Below are 15534 nucleotides of genomic sequence, written 5' to 3'. Positions count from 1 at the left end.
AATTTGTAGTCATGAATGGATAATGGTAAATTATTTACCACCCAAAAAACTACCCTTCCCCTATTTTTTAATAAATTTTGATCAAAAATATGAAATAAGTGACCCACAATTACCCAAAATCCACTTCAACTTTGTAAAAAAAATGCATACCAGCTCGCATTTGAATAAGGGTTAATGAAAAAAAAATTCAAATAAATCAAAGAATAGTGCAATCTTCACTGAAATTTAAAATAATCAAAGTTTTATCACTATGATTTTTGTAAGACATTGTAAGCATCGGGTCTTAGAATTCGGTACACATTTGTTAAGTTTACGAAAATGCAACATGCATTTTCGTTATTGGGATCCAGTTTCAGTCTAATCATTCAAGAATATTTATCAATTCTTTTATAACTGTCAAGTTCAAAGTAGAATTAAATCAAGTCATTTCAAATGCTTGTGAACAAGAATTAGATAATTAATTATTCCGAACAGTAGCTGTTGGCTGAGCTAGTGTCATCACATCTGTCCGAGTATATAGCTACCCTAAATCTCTTGGGGATGGGTTCAGAGGAGCTGAAGCTATCACTCAGGGCTCGTTTGTTAGCTGCTACCAGCCTTATCACAGTAACATTGTTAACATTATTGTTGCTGTAATTTTCTTCATCAGATGTGGATGATATTGTCAGTGCATTAAAACTTTTCATTTGAGCAACATTTGACAGCATTTTCTCTACTCGTATTATCACATCTGCATCCTAGAAAGGAATAAAGACAGACAAATTGTAAAACATGTTCACCATTCCATGAATTGCATGTAAGCAAAAAACATAATTCATACCCTACAATGAACCAATACAGGAATAGATTAATATGTTACCTGCATCCAAGCATGGTTGAGAATTTGATCAAGTGTAATTCTTCTATCAACTTGAACAGTGAGCATTCTTTTCATTAGAAGTTTGGCCTGCAAACTTATATTCTTCCAGTGTGATGGTGAGAAACAATACTTTCCAGTCAATATCTGTTCCCTCAGTGATAAATCTTTGTATTCTGAAGAGAATGGCAAATAACCCACAAGGCTAAAAAAAGAATGATTAATTAAAAATTTGTCTTCATTGGTCTTCTTAAAGCCCAATAATATCAAACCAAAAGCATAATATACTCACCACACGAAAAATATCACTCCCAAGCTCCACACATCAACTTCAGGGCCATAGCATTTTTGGCCATTTGCTTTCAGAACTTCTGGGGCCAAGTAAAGAGGGGTCCCACACATGGTCTTCATGAAACTATCTTCTCCAACGAATTTGCTTAAGCCAAAGTCAGTTATTTTGACTAGTGTCTCATCATGCTTACTCTCCAATAGCACATTCTCAGGCTAAAAAAATTATAGTTTTAAAAATGAAAGCTTCATAATAATAGATTGTAAACATTGGATTTCTACTGTAGTATGGATGATTAATGAGTCTCAGCATCCTCAAAATTATTAACATAATAATCACATTACATTGCTAGGGATATTTATGTTTCTTTGTCAATGTTAATTGCAGTAATAACAGACTTACTTTTAGGTCTCTGTGAGTGATGCCTTGAGAGTGCAGGTACTTGACAGCCAGTACCATTTGTCGGAAGAGGAACCGAGTCAGACATTCAGATAAGTGTCCTTGTTTGGTAATTCTGTCAAAAAGTTCTCCTCCTTGCATTAGCTCCAGGACAATATACACTGTATCTTTGGAATCAAATACCTCTTCAGTTGAAATAATACATGGCTGAAAAATAACATTATTGACAATTCTGGCATAATTATTTACAATAATTGATTATGTAGACTATTATACATTGAATGACTTACATGCCGTAATGCTTTCATAATTATGATTTCATTCATAATTTTTTCTGGGTCATTTAAATGATTCATTTGTCCATTTGTCAATCTGCTCTTTTTTATTATTTTCATTGCATGTTTAGTGCACCGTGTCTATAACATAATAACATTTTAAGTAATTACCCATAATTCCCATATTATCTCCTATATGTCCATATCTAGTAAAGCTTGCAAAGTAAAGCAAAGAATTATTACAAAAATAAAACTGCTACTTGACTTACTTTATCGTAAACTAATTTGACAATTCCACAAGCTCCTTGGCCCAGTGTCCTTGAAATGTAGTATTTTTGTGATATCTCCTTAGGAACTTGATCTTGTTCATTTTTTAGCAAGTCCTTGAATACAAACACTGAAAAAATACTCAAATAAACTTTGTGGTTTGAACAACGGAACTAAAGATATCTTAGAACATATTTTACCTTTAACAAATGTGTGTGTGATGGCTATTTCATCATTGTCATCTAACACTCTGCTATTTCCTTTTCCAATATTTTCCCCATTTATAAAAGTCCCATTGTGTGACAAATCTGTTATTATTGCTGGACACAGTGGTTCCCTATAAACAGTATAATTTTAAGTTTAATTAAGTATTGAAATTTTGTCTACTAAAAAATCATTTCATGAATACTTACGAAAGATCTCTTTTTATGATAAATTGTTGTTTGCTGACACTTTTTATGATGTTGTCTTTTACAATATTCTTTTTTATCACAAAGTTGCAGTTCAAAGATCTACCTAAAGAGAACTCCGGTTGGATTAAGTCTGAAACACAGATTTACAGATGAACTTTTGTTCAAGTGAAAAACAGATGTAAAAAAATGTCCAAAACGATTAAATAACTTACCTATGTATTCAGGATTATTGCTAGCATTCCAACAATATTTACCACTCGAGGTTGGTTTTGTTGGGTGTAATCTTCCCCAAATGTTTGGTATAAATGCTGGAGTATTATTTTGGCTCCATTGTAGTTGAGAATTTTGAGTTTGTGTTTGAGTATTATCAGTTTCATCCCCCATTTTCGTCCGACAAGTAGTTTCTTAATATCTAAATAACACTATGAGCTCTGTTATATGGAAATTCACTTCTTTTGACCAAAAAACACGCTGCACCGGTTGTTTTGGCAGGTAGACAACAAACTTTTTTGTTCTTTTGGAACTTTTGGTAGAAAGCTTTCAACTTGAGTTTCTCACTCTCACAAACAAAGTTTTGAGCTCAGTCATTGGCCAGAAATCCACAGGAATATTTTACAAAGTCATAATTCTTGTTGTTATTGGCCAATAGTGGACGCAAACAGTTTTTCTATTGGTAAACCTACTATGAGGAGAACGCTAATAACTACCGGAAACGGAGTTACCACCACTGTAACATTAGCTGTCAAATATTTTTTTTAATTTGCAAGAGTCGAGCAAGAGAATACAGACCAAAATGGTTTGTTTGCTTGTGTTTATCATAGATGGCGTTAAGGCTCTCCTTCGCGTCGTTAATATAGGAAAACGAAGCCATGAATCTAGTGAAATAATATGGCCATGACCATATAAAATCTGTTTTAAGCTGTCCTGAGCCCCGATTACGGTAACTTTTATTAACGTCTACAATCCAGACGCGTTTGTGATTCTGCGATACGATTGGTCAAAACAGCTGACGCACGCTGTTGAACGACCAATCGTATCGCAGAATCGAGAAGCGTGTCTGGATTGTAGACGGTAAAAGTTACCGTAATCGGGGCTCTGCTACTGTACTGAGTCTACTGAGGGAGGATGACATGCTTATCATATAATGCTTAACTACTATAAACAGAGTGTTTATCGTACCTTTTTTATAATAAAAGTGATTCCCACCAATTTACTGTCGTCTATAATAAAATCTTTAAATAAATAAATGAAATTTACTGAAGATGAAGATGCATGAATAAATAGTGTTTTAATACGTACATGATCTTTAAGTATAACTATACCTAGGAGAAATATGCAAATATTTACTTATTTGCATATTTCTCCCTCAAAGACAAAATACCTTGGCGAGGACTAGGGAGGTAAGTGCGCAAAACGTCTCAAGTTTTTGGCCAAAGCAGAAGCACTCTATGTAATAATGTATCTTCTACATATTATTGTGAAAATACTTTGCCAATTGGCCATTTATTGAAATGGTCAGCATTTTCTATTGCTATCTCGCGACTATTTCCAATATACGTAGGTACATACACATACCTAAGTATGAAATAAGAAACACTAAAATTCTAATCTACGAGTAGGTAGGTACTGTATGAGAAAATGGAAGACACGCAAAGACTAAATATACGTAACATAATATCCTCACGTGGCGTGGATAACACTCCATGTGACCAATGTCACTACCACAGATTAGAGAGTATGTCTAAAGACAGATAGGAAACGGCCCTAGTATTGGTTGAACGATAAACAAACTGGTACCGAGCTAGATTGTCCAGTAGGTGGCGCTGAATACAATATGGCGTCTGCCGCCCACAGATTAAATATACCTATCATACTTTTTTATGATCCGTTCCTTTTCATGTATTGCGGTAAAAATAAAACTATTGAAGTATCAAATGAAACTTTATTGATGAAATATAACATGAAATATTTTGTTTACGAAAATCAATAAGCATTAAAACTATTGGATTTTAAAAGATTACAGTACATTGTTTTAGTTTTTACATAATGTACTCACGGCTTGACATTTGTATGCAACTCATACAAAATAAGTTGCGTTATCCTTTGATCTGCGAAAAAAACATTATATGTCTTCTGTCAAAATGGCGTCGACTGCGTAGCAGACATATTATGTTCCCTCAGCTAGGGTCCCAGTTTTTGCATGATTTTTTAAGAACTTGTGAACGCAGCCGTGCGAGAATGAAACAAAACACTGCAGGTAGAACAAGGATCGCGATAATAACAGCAGCCGACCCGGCGCCATACATTTTTTTGTTGTTTTGACAATCCTTCTCGCGATCTCCTTGGTGCGCGTCGGCCTTGGCTGAATGTTCTCAAGCTCTTCGTGTAAAAAAAGTGTATGGGAGCTTATTTTTTACATTTAACTATTGTTTCGTGTTGATTGGGTAAGTTAAATATGAAAGAACGTTTCATTTAATAAATCCTAAGGTTTGTTTACAAAAATCCAGGAAAAATAAAAAGTTGCAATTTTATCTCAAAATTGTAAAAATTGTAAAGCATCTGCTGGTTAGATTATTCAATAGCGAGCTTGGTTGTTTCAAGACGAACTCGTTGATATAAACAATATGCCCAAACTCTCAGTAGTTTCTGAGAAATCATTGTTTTTGTAAACCGAGTCGCTCAAGTGGCGGCCGACCCCACGGGAGCCCCGCAGTCGGCGCCATGACAGTTATTTTTATTCCGCAGTCTAAGGGTTAAAACTTATAGTAAAATAGTTTAATGTTCTCCATAAATTCACACGTTCACTCTCACTTTAGTTCTGTCCAATCCAATAGCCACTGTAAGCAGGCCAGATCTACACGTTTCTCACCACCTGTAAAATATTATGAAATATTTGTAAATTTAGACCAAAAAGATGCACATGTCACCGTAAGACTGTAATCTCCTACATCATCTACATTCTACACTAATATTATAAAGAGTACAGCAGATAAACAAGTGATCTGTCTTATCTATCATACCTACCTACTGTCTGTTTTGTTTCTAGATTTGCACTACTTTGTTAAGTAAAATAAATTCCTAAAATTTACCTTGTCAAATGTGTACTTGTCAATCAATTACATGTACATTCACAGAATCTGGATTCCACCAATCTGTAATTAAATAATTAACTTTTAGGTCTTTCTATTTGATCCTAGTCGAAAAGCGTCAGAGGATAGGGTTAGAATCATTTTGAGGGTGTTTTAAATTTTAAAGGTACTTACCAAATGTTCTTATCAACAGAAGTTGTTTTAATTGTTATCTGGGTAATTCATCCAATACAAATCTTCCTAATTTAATGCATTTATGTCATGGCATAACCTGCAAATGAAATGAGTTCATCGTTTGTAATCAAGCATTCTTGGTCTGGTTTTATTGCTTATATAGGTTTCTTCTAAACTTATTTGAATAGGAAGTAAGGGTTGGTTCATCTGGATTTTAAGTAACAGTTGACAATAATGATGAGCACCGGTGATTCCATAGCAAGCACTTTTATTGTAATTGCAGCTTAACACCTTATAAGTTCGATATTAACCTGAAACAAATAGGTACTTAGATTCACTGTATAAAACACGTATCATTCACTGTGTCCTGCAATCTATGCCTGCAATGTAGGTACCTACGTGTATTGTATTTTGGGTCCAAACTCCAAAGTATGTTGTTACTCCATGAAACGATCCATATTTAGTTTCCATTGATTTAAATGGAGTTATGAATGATATTGTAATGAAGATTTAATCCTTTGTGTGGTTCAATACTTGATAAAACATGATGTTGCTGCAAGCTGCAATAACCTTTCTCGAGTGGGTAGCTTACTTGAGAGAAATTTCTTCTTAAAACAAACATCAATCCAACTGGCAATCCATGCACATGTAGTTCTTATTAATATTGATTTTAATTAGATAAAATTGGTTTAAAGAAAAACACGTTTTTTCGATGAAAATTTTTGACGTTTTTTTTTTAATAATGTCACAGTTGTAGTCTTGAGAGTCTTGAGACGGAACTAAATTGATTAAAGTAAAAATTACGACTTTGAATTAATATACTTTTAAATAATCATTTCATTTATAGAATGCAAATAGATTCAATAAAATAATTTATAAATAAAAGTTGAAGTTGTAATTCGAAAATGTTTACTAACTTGATTCCAGACACGCAAAAGACAAAGGACAACTATTAAAAAAGTCACTTCCTCTCGGAACTGTCAAAAAAATTCACTCTCTATGGAGCTGTCAAACTCTATGGCGTTTCCACCCCGTGGTCACTACGTTAATTAAAAGTTATGAGTCGGTGGTACAGGGCATCCAATCTAAAAAAAATATGATTTATTTTTTATCTAAAGAATTTAAAAGGTTTACCTACTTACGACTTGTCATAGCAGATATAACTTATTAGTCAGTAGGATTAATCCTATACGCATGGATTGGATTGCCTTTTTATAAGCTCCTCTTAGTATAAATAGCAGACTGCGGACCGCTCCAACCTACGAGAATAAACAAATATCTTCACAATTCTTCCCGGTGAACCAGTCTCATCTATTCATGAAAACCGTAATCCCCGCAGTAGTTTCCGAGATTAGACAATAAAGGCAAGATGACAAAGAATCGCAGCGGGGGATTTCAATTTACTTATTAATTTACTTGCGGTGATGGTATTTTGCTACCTATTGCAAACATTCAACAAAAACATAAATGCTACTATTTTAGGATTTGCTATTATTTTCAGATATTTTGTGATTTAATGCAATTATGAATACTTACATAAGTAGGTACCTAACTAAGTATCTTTATAGCACGCACGATAGCGTCTGTGTTGTTAATTGGCTTCCGTCTGACTAGGCCTTCTTAGGATAACCGCAAAAATTCCTTGTCTGTTGTTGCCTCGTTACACAAGAAGAAATATTTACTTTGTAATAAGAAAATAATTTGTTTACCTAAGAAGCTACGCCATTGAAATGATTCTAACCCGCTGAGAAAACGACATACTTAATCATGTTTTGGTTTATACTGATACTCATGCCAGCTAATTTGAAATAATAACTGTAATACCTACCTACCTTATATGGGACGTGGAATTTCGTACGCAAGTAGGGAGAAATGTTTAAAATGCTATAAAAAATTTGAAAAAAATCGCACCCCATTTTTCTGAAATAATCAAATGTGAACTTTGCTAACTATTTAGTACATTTTGAATTTTGACTTGCTACTTATTCCTCGAAATTGCATAATATAACTTGACTCTATATTGTAGTAAGTTAGTAGTAATGTAGAAATGAACCATAGAGCTGCAGCCTGCCTATTCTAAGTCAAGGAAAATAAAATTGTACTTAAGTTCAAGGAAGGTGAAAGAGTTTATTAACTTCTGCCGAGGTTCATGTTGCTGCTGTCGCCTGAGACCACTAAGACCAGCGTAACTGCGCCCGGGATGCTGCAAATGACTGTAATATACAAGACAAAGATACGGTATAATGGTAGACATGCACGTAAATGTAGGTTACTAGATCATGCTGAAATAAAGGACAATAAAGTCTGTTTTGACTAAACAATACATTGGGGTATTTGTAACCATCCCCCGTTTTTGTAACAGTACTGTAGGGAACATACAAAATTTGTATGTTCTCAAAAGACAATACATTCATGTCTTAAAGGAGGAGGCTATACGAAAGTACGCTTGAAGAGTTTCCTAAGGCTTAAAATTAACTTATACTCGTATTTACCACCGGTTGACCGGTATTATCGCTGCATTACCGGGGTACTTTTGTTTTATATTTTATTACCTGTATACTCGCTCCAATTGATCAAATAAATGAACAAAGGAGTTCACATTTGACGGACAAGAATTGGAAATTGGCTTGTCTTGATGCCCTTGTTCGATCGGAGAATTATAAGGGTGAATTTTTGGAAAGGTCATGTCATGTACCTACTTACGGGCAATTACCGAACAATATTCTTAACTTGCTTATTTATGTGATCATTCATCTTTCATCTTTATAGTTTTGAAGGTTCTATTTGCAATATACCTAAGTATCATATTAGATCTCTGAAAAAACAAATGCATACATCTAGTCAGTACAATACAGAATTAAGTATACTCCTATGAATATAAATCTATATTATATGAATATGAGTAAGTAAGTATCTATTTCATTCCCCGCAGGCTGATCGTGGTTCCATTATGTTAATGCTTTTAACACTGTCTTGTAACTCTCAATTTGCCTAATGTTTCTCTACATTTAGGTAGCAGCTACCTGTTAATTAAAAGATTAATTTGTAGGCAGACTAAATAAATTGTGAAAAGATATTCATACGGATTATACACTTGCCTTTTGTTTTGTGATCTCTTATTAGATCCCTTGTGATTAGAATATAGTAATGAAAGTAAATTACCTATCTATCAACCAACCGTTTGAGCTCACGTGCGTCCACACACCATATCATTATGGTTAGCTTAAATTAAAAGCTCCTTTGGACTGAAAACATCTTAAAACGGTTTAACTTATCATATTTTTGGCTTATATTTACGATTGCGCCGGAAGGAGGGTTATGTTTTCGAGTGTGTATGTTTTTCATTGAACAGAAAGTGTAGAGTTAATTTTAACTTCAAACCCTTTTTAATAAAATACATTAATTACCAATACCTGTTAGGTACTTAAATAAATAATGTCGAAACTAAATAACTATTTATCACCATTAACCAATACACAGGAAATTAAGCCATCGCCCCTCGGACCGGTAAAAGCATGGAGTGTTAATTCAATAACAATGAACATTATTTTCAGTCATGAAATCTGAAAGGGCTATTCATTAGCAAGTTTTCTTGGCCGACTTTGGCTAATGAGTTTAGTAACATAATATCCAGGATTATTTTAGCTATTTTAGATATTGTAGTAGAAATAATATCTATTACAAACCTACTTACCCGACTAATAAAAAAATACATCACAATCATCTGGTATTAAAAACAGGACTTAACGTACTATGCTGTAAAAGCTTCACAGGGACTATTTAAAGTTTTAACTTAAAGCCTTATTTTTTATTTATATTGAAAGCAAATAAACACGTATAGAAGCATGGTCCTTCGTCGTGCAAAATAAGATTAACTCTCAAAGGGCCCACATTACTATAGTTTATACTGTTATGGGGAACGCGCCACTAACCTTGAGTCTCCATTAACTTCATTACTGGGAAAGAAACAGGGGATATGTTTTTTATGTTTATGGCGCTTTGATATTCACTTCCTGTGGTTATCTTGTGGGACAAAACACATCCACCTTTGGGACATGTAATACCCTAAAAGCTCAGAATACGGAACAAACCAGAAACCGTCAACGGGCGTAAATGTGTATCATATAAATTACTCCAAATCGCACTAATTTGACTTTAGAGCAATTAGTCAATGGCCGGCGCGCGCATTGTTTACATATCCGTCAGATTGACACTTTATAATTAAATTATGCCGTCTTGTGCCGTTCCAACATGTAAGAATGCTACTGGAATTACGAAGAAAGTGCAAGGGATCATGTTTTATCCGTAAGTAGCACATTTCCAATTCATTTTAATTAAATAATAATTTTCAAAAAAAATCACGGTTGTATTTTGTAAGTGTTGCCACAGGTCAACGGAATATTTTACCCTACTTTTTTATATTGAATTACATTTGTCTATAAAAAATTCACGCGTTAATTTTTTCAGCGTTACCACAGAATAATGGAATATTTTCCCCATCCTTTTTGTTTTAATTAGTTTTTAGTGTAATTTCATCCATGACATGACAACCTGATTAATTAAATTATAAGTGCCACTTGTGGTCTAAACTGAATAAATATTTTTGATTTTGATTTGATTTTAATATATTGAATTAATTTATAATATTACTCCCTAATAATGAGGAGATAATAAATTACTATCGTGAATTTCATACTTTCCCATTTATTCAAAAGTAAGGCATTGGTATCAACAGATCAGCAGCAGCAATATTTGTATATTTAATAATAATTTTAAGTAATTAATTATTGCTTACATACTTACTCTGATTTTCTTTCAGGATACACAGCCAGAGTTGCCTCGCAATCAAATTCAAGTATTGGTGATGTTTTTGATTTGGATTCTGTTTTTGACTCCAAGAAAAGTTAAACTAAAAGCACTACTGCGCCGTAAACAAATGTTTTGTTGTCGATATGTTTACATAATAAAGAACCTTAAGTTTCTTTTTTGTTTTACTTGGCATTCTAAAATGTATATTCGACTTTTGTAATTGACTTTTAAATAACATATTATACCTACATATAGTATATTACACTATTTAATAGAAATAAATAATCATCTACACTTAGTTACTTCGGAGTAAAAATTAAATTCATAGGTAGGTAGGTACTATCTATGCCTATGGCCAGTCATGTCGTCTCGTTCTATCGCAAAGAATCACCATTTGATAAGAGCGAGAGCAAAAACGGAAATGGATAGTTAACACTGTGGCCGTGTGTACTTATTTTTTTTTTCTTTATTTCACTTACTTATTTTTTACTTGTTTAACATCTCTTTAAAAAATTACATAATTTTACCCCAAAAATGGGGGTGTCACACGGCGCTAGTAACACTAAAGGGGGTAGAGGGGCGCGGGAGGGGAAGTATTTTGGACACAAGTTGCCGCGTAGAAATGTTATCGAACACTCCTTCTGGTTTGTTCTGTATTCTGAGCCTAAAAGTTTTGATTTACAGTAAGTATTTTTACAACAAAATGACGGCTCTACCTAAAGCCTACCAATCAATCAGTCATTTAGTAGGCTAAGGACGTTAAGGGATATTGTATTTTTAGGATAAGTATCCACTTAAATAAGGTAAAGATAGTAATATTAAAATTGCATATACGTAACCACGTTTCCTTAGGGATTTCTTCAAGGTTCACGCGTAATTTTGCAGCCGTTCGCGTAATCTGTATTTGGTGGCTTACTGGTTTTACTAACTGGCTCAATGGCGCCATTTGTGTTGCTAATGTTATCCTGCCTTTTATGCTGGTTAACCAAGGTGATTGGATCATTTGCATTTATAGTAAAACGGTGCAAGATAAATTGTTTTCAAATTAATCAATTTTAGTTTCGTATTATATCGCATTTTAATCTAAAAAGTTTTAGGTATTGTATGTATGTCAGTATGAAATAGTAATTCTTCGCAGTAAAGAAGTTCTTGTAAATACTTAACATACCTGCATATTTTTGTATTCTCTCATAATATGTGCAGGTGTATGTATCCGCTCTACTTAAAAATGTGAGTTCAAGAAATGCCAAATATCAAAGGAAATCTTCCAGCGAAATACACAGATGTCTTTGAAAGCTCTCGTCACAATTTTAAGTCCTATTACATTAACTGACTTGCAAGCTTCGTTGCACAATATTTACAATTATCGTTAGTGGCATGAGATCACATTGCTATTATGGATCAGAAAGATATCAGGAAGCAGTGTCTGTACTGTCTGAACCTTATAACTAAAAAAAGATACCAACCGAATTGAGAACCTCCTTTTGTTGAAGTCGGTTAAATATACCCAAAATAAACTAGTATTATTTAGAGTAGGCGCACACCGTTGATTTTTAGTTGGTCGATAGTTGTGCCCGATTTTAAATTGTATAAAGAATCGGCCAAATCGAATCGGCGTAGTGTGCGCACTCCCATACATGCCCATGCTGATCAACTGCCCGACTAAACTATCGGCCGACGAAAAATCAACGGTGAGCGCCTACTCTTACAAGATAAAAATAATGTCACCCCAATCGCTGTCGTCTGTAATAGTGACCAAAGGCCTGGTAGCATTGCCATTAAACCTAAATTATTTGTCACTCTATTACCTACCTAATCCACTACTATCCATCCATCAGACTGAATTAACTCACTCAATGAGAGGTAAATAGACTATTCGGTGTCCACATTAGAATGAGCTTATTTTTGCAAGAATAAATACATATGTACTTACTATGTCATAGTCTATTGGAGAAACTATTCCATCAGCTGAACAAAGCCTTCTACAACGACTGTAAGATGTAAGAGGTCGACAAAGCGTACTTCAAGTGGTAAGTCGTCGGAGAATAAGAATGCGGTATTCTTATTCTTTATTTCCTTAGATTGCCTTACTTTTAAATATAAGAATATTCCAAAATAGATCTTGCTGCAATGTTTATAGAGCTCTACCTAGTTTACCTCGTGATTATATGGAGATTACCTAATTTACCTAGATTAATTCTCGTAGTAAGATTAACTCTCTTCATTTCAGAAAATGTAATTTAATAATGGCAGGCCGCATAGTGAGACCACTAAACACCGTAGAACGGTGATTCGGGAAACGAATTTGTTTAGGATTAGGAAAATTAAACCTTTAAACCCTTATTTGGTGTAATTGTCTTAAAAATAAATTGAGCGAAAACATTTAAACATACTCTTCAACAAAATTAGGTTCAAGTTGTGTATCAGTCGTGTACCTTTTATCATATTTTTTGGTTTTCTTCTGGGAATAAATAAAACTACAGATTTAGACAAACAATTAGTTTTATTCATTGATAACTTCGTTTAAATCAATGTCTTTAAACGTTATAACGCTTATCTATAATGACAATGCTATCATCATCTATTTTTGGTATTTGGTATGATAATACTTTACGACGTTTATTATAATATATTTTACTACATTTTCTAGGATGTGTGCTAGTTATACATAACATTAGATTAATAAAATATTTTCTTTTCTTTTAGTACTCACAGAAACTGATGTCGATATTTTAAAAATACTTATAAGGCAGTTAATTCGTGTAACAAAAATGAACTTCTTGAACTGGAAAATTGTATTGAATATAAGTGAAAGTGTAGCGTGAAGCTCTATAATAACTAACCAGGAGTCTAATTAGGTCTATACAAATATGTACGTGTCGTAGAGTAAGATTACTTACTATTATAATTTAAACCCTACACAAATACTTTACTTGTTAAGCGAGAGAAGTCTTTCATGAGGTCGAGTAGAGAAAATTTCTTGGGTAGAGTTTTTAGTCAATTTATTTACACAATTAATACACATATTGTTATAAGTAAATAACTTAATTAACGATTTTAAATTAGAGATCTTTGTATTGCGAATTAAAATTGTTGCGAACTGTTTATTTATTTATTTAAGGATTGTTGCATGATTATTATTGCTAGTTTCAATAAGAAGAAAATAACCAAGCACTAAGTTTATTCAAGAACAACGTTGAGGAATCAATTGCAGTCCTGACTAGCTGAACGAAAACAATCCGCTATTGTGGAGTGAGCTGGGGTCGTCGTGGCGTTCACTTGCGGAAGCACGAGATGGGGTTGAAGTAGCACTGGCGGAAGCGCACCTGGCGCTTGTCGGCCCGCCAGGGGCGCGCCAGCCGCCCGTCCAGCGTCCGCAGGCCCCAGCCGCGCGGCTCCGCCTGCGGCCACGAGCGGCTCACGCGGCTCATCCTGGAGACATTGAAATAGTAAAACTACCGCTACAACATTATGTAGAGCATTCGCGCTGAAAGAGTGAAATAATAAAACTAAAATGGACTCAATCAGAGTCTGTGTCCTTGTGTCATTTCAAGAAATAAATTAATAGATTCATTATCGTTACATATTTGACTCAATTTGATAGAAACATTGAAAGCTTCTGCGCGGACTTTACATTGTACTTATAATGTATCAGGCTTCCCCAACCTGGCCACAGTGTGTAGTGTGTATTTGCCTCTGGTTAATTAGAGAGTGCTTCTGTAATGAAAACTAAACCACCTGATAATGATGTAGCGGCTACAATACAGATTATGCACCGCAAATAATTTGAAGGGTTCTGATTTCACTTCATGTATTTTTATTCACATTCGCGAGTTAAACGAATTGGCTGCCATTATATTTAATATAAATCTAGAGTGTAAGCAAATTAGAGGAAAGGAAACTAAAAAGCTGAACTTTACCTTAATTAGTTTGAATTAGGTAACATGTTGTGCAATAAAAACATGAGTGTAGAGCTTTCGCTACTACACAGCACCGTGCAAATGAAGGATTGTTCTACTTTGTTGTCCGAGTGTTACATACGAGTACCTAATATTTTATCTATTTTGAATAATAAATAGTCATAATATCATTATAATTATCTATTTATGCGAAAATTCCATTGTAGTATTTTTACTTGTGTATTTTAATTATCTTGGTTAAAGGCTAATTTAAAAATATTAAGCTGTAGGAATCACGGTAGTCTTCCCTAGAAGTGGTTTTATCAGGTGAATTCATACCTTTAATGCATCTGATGGTACACCTGACTCATTATTGAATGTCAAAAACAAAATATGTTTATGTAGAAAAATAATTAAAAGCTCCGCACCAAAGTTATTATTTATCAAAGGACACGTTTCAATTTATGAACTATGAGCATAGCGGAACAAACCCGAATGAAACTCGTTAAAATTGAAATCGCACGTAGTTTGCAATCCGTACAACGGCCTCGAATGTTCCCGGCCCTTGTAAGTTAATTATGGAACCAATCGTGCTTTAGTTTTACTACGAATATGAATTTGTATAGCTATTATACGTATTTAATAATTTAACTTTTAGGACGTAACTTTGAAACCTCGTGACATTTTAATATGAATAATATTATAATGTTAGTAATTTGATCGAAATTTTCTACGAAGGTACCGTCCCTAGTTGGCGAAAGTTGGTACACAAGTACATGGATCGTAATCAAGAAAGCTTTCATGTACACTATCTCAAACGTAACAATATTTCAAGCTTTGTGATTGTAATCTCACATGACATGTATCTAGTAGCCTAATCTTAGTTTTTGGAATTCTTTAAATGTTTATTTTCATGATAATCACAAGTTTAATGATTCCGATTTCGCTGTAACCTATAAAATCTTTATACGAATCCAAATAAAAGTTCTTTTCTAGTTTTGCATCTATCCACAAAATAGAAACTGGATTCTGCGAATATCGCATATTCTCTGAATCTGCATGTA

At 33.9% G+C, this 15534-nt stretch overlaps 2 protein-coding genes and 1 long non-coding RNA gene across 4 annotated transcripts in view; all 3 read right to left on the bottom strand.

The window, feature by feature from the left end:
* Positions 1–58: 58 nt before the first annotated feature.
* Positions 59–3188, bottom strand: LOC135075564 (ovarian-specific serine/threonine-protein kinase Lok). Its single transcript, XM_063969985.1, has 9 exons — positions 2712–3188; positions 2500–2629; positions 2287–2423; positions 2089–2216; positions 1835–1960; positions 1548–1751; positions 1149–1360; positions 860–1061; positions 59–737 (listed from the first exon to the last, which is right to left on the bottom strand). Exons 1-9 carry the CDS (start codon positions 2881–2883, stop codon positions 462–464), a joined length of 1587 nt encoding a protein of 528 aa, XP_063826055.1. The 5' UTR covers positions 2884–3188; the 3' UTR covers positions 59–461.
* Positions 3189–5262: 2074 nt separating this feature from the next.
* Positions 5263–6345, bottom strand: LOC135075563 (uncharacterized). Of its 2 annotated transcripts, XR_010258055.1 has the most exons (5): positions 6162–6345; positions 6008–6073; positions 5763–5859; positions 5589–5651; positions 5263–5371 (listed from the first exon to the last, which is right to left on the bottom strand). It is a non-coding gene; the product is annotated as an uncharacterized LOC135075563 (long non-coding RNA). The 2 variants fall into 2 exon arrangements; XR_010258054.1 differs by having other exon boundaries at positions 5763–6073.
* Positions 6346–13055: 6710 nt separating this feature from the next.
* Positions 13056–15534, bottom strand: part of LOC135075110 (allatostatin) — a 29091-nt gene continuing 26612 nt past the window's right edge. Inside the window, exon 4 of the mRNA XM_063969452.1 lies at positions 13056–14003. Coding sequence (XP_063825522.1) covers positions 13847–14003 — 157 coding nt within the window. The 3' untranslated portion in view covers positions 13056–13846. The remainder of the gene's footprint in view (positions 14004–15534) is intronic.

This window comes from Ostrinia nubilalis, chromosome 10 (genome assembly GCF_963855985.1).
Source record: "Ostrinia nubilalis chromosome 10, ilOstNubi1.1, whole genome shotgun sequence".
Classification (NCBI taxonomy): Eukaryota; Metazoa; Arthropoda; class Insecta; order Lepidoptera; family Crambidae; genus Ostrinia; species Ostrinia nubilalis.
This window is presented reverse-complemented; position numbering and strand designations above follow the sequence as displayed.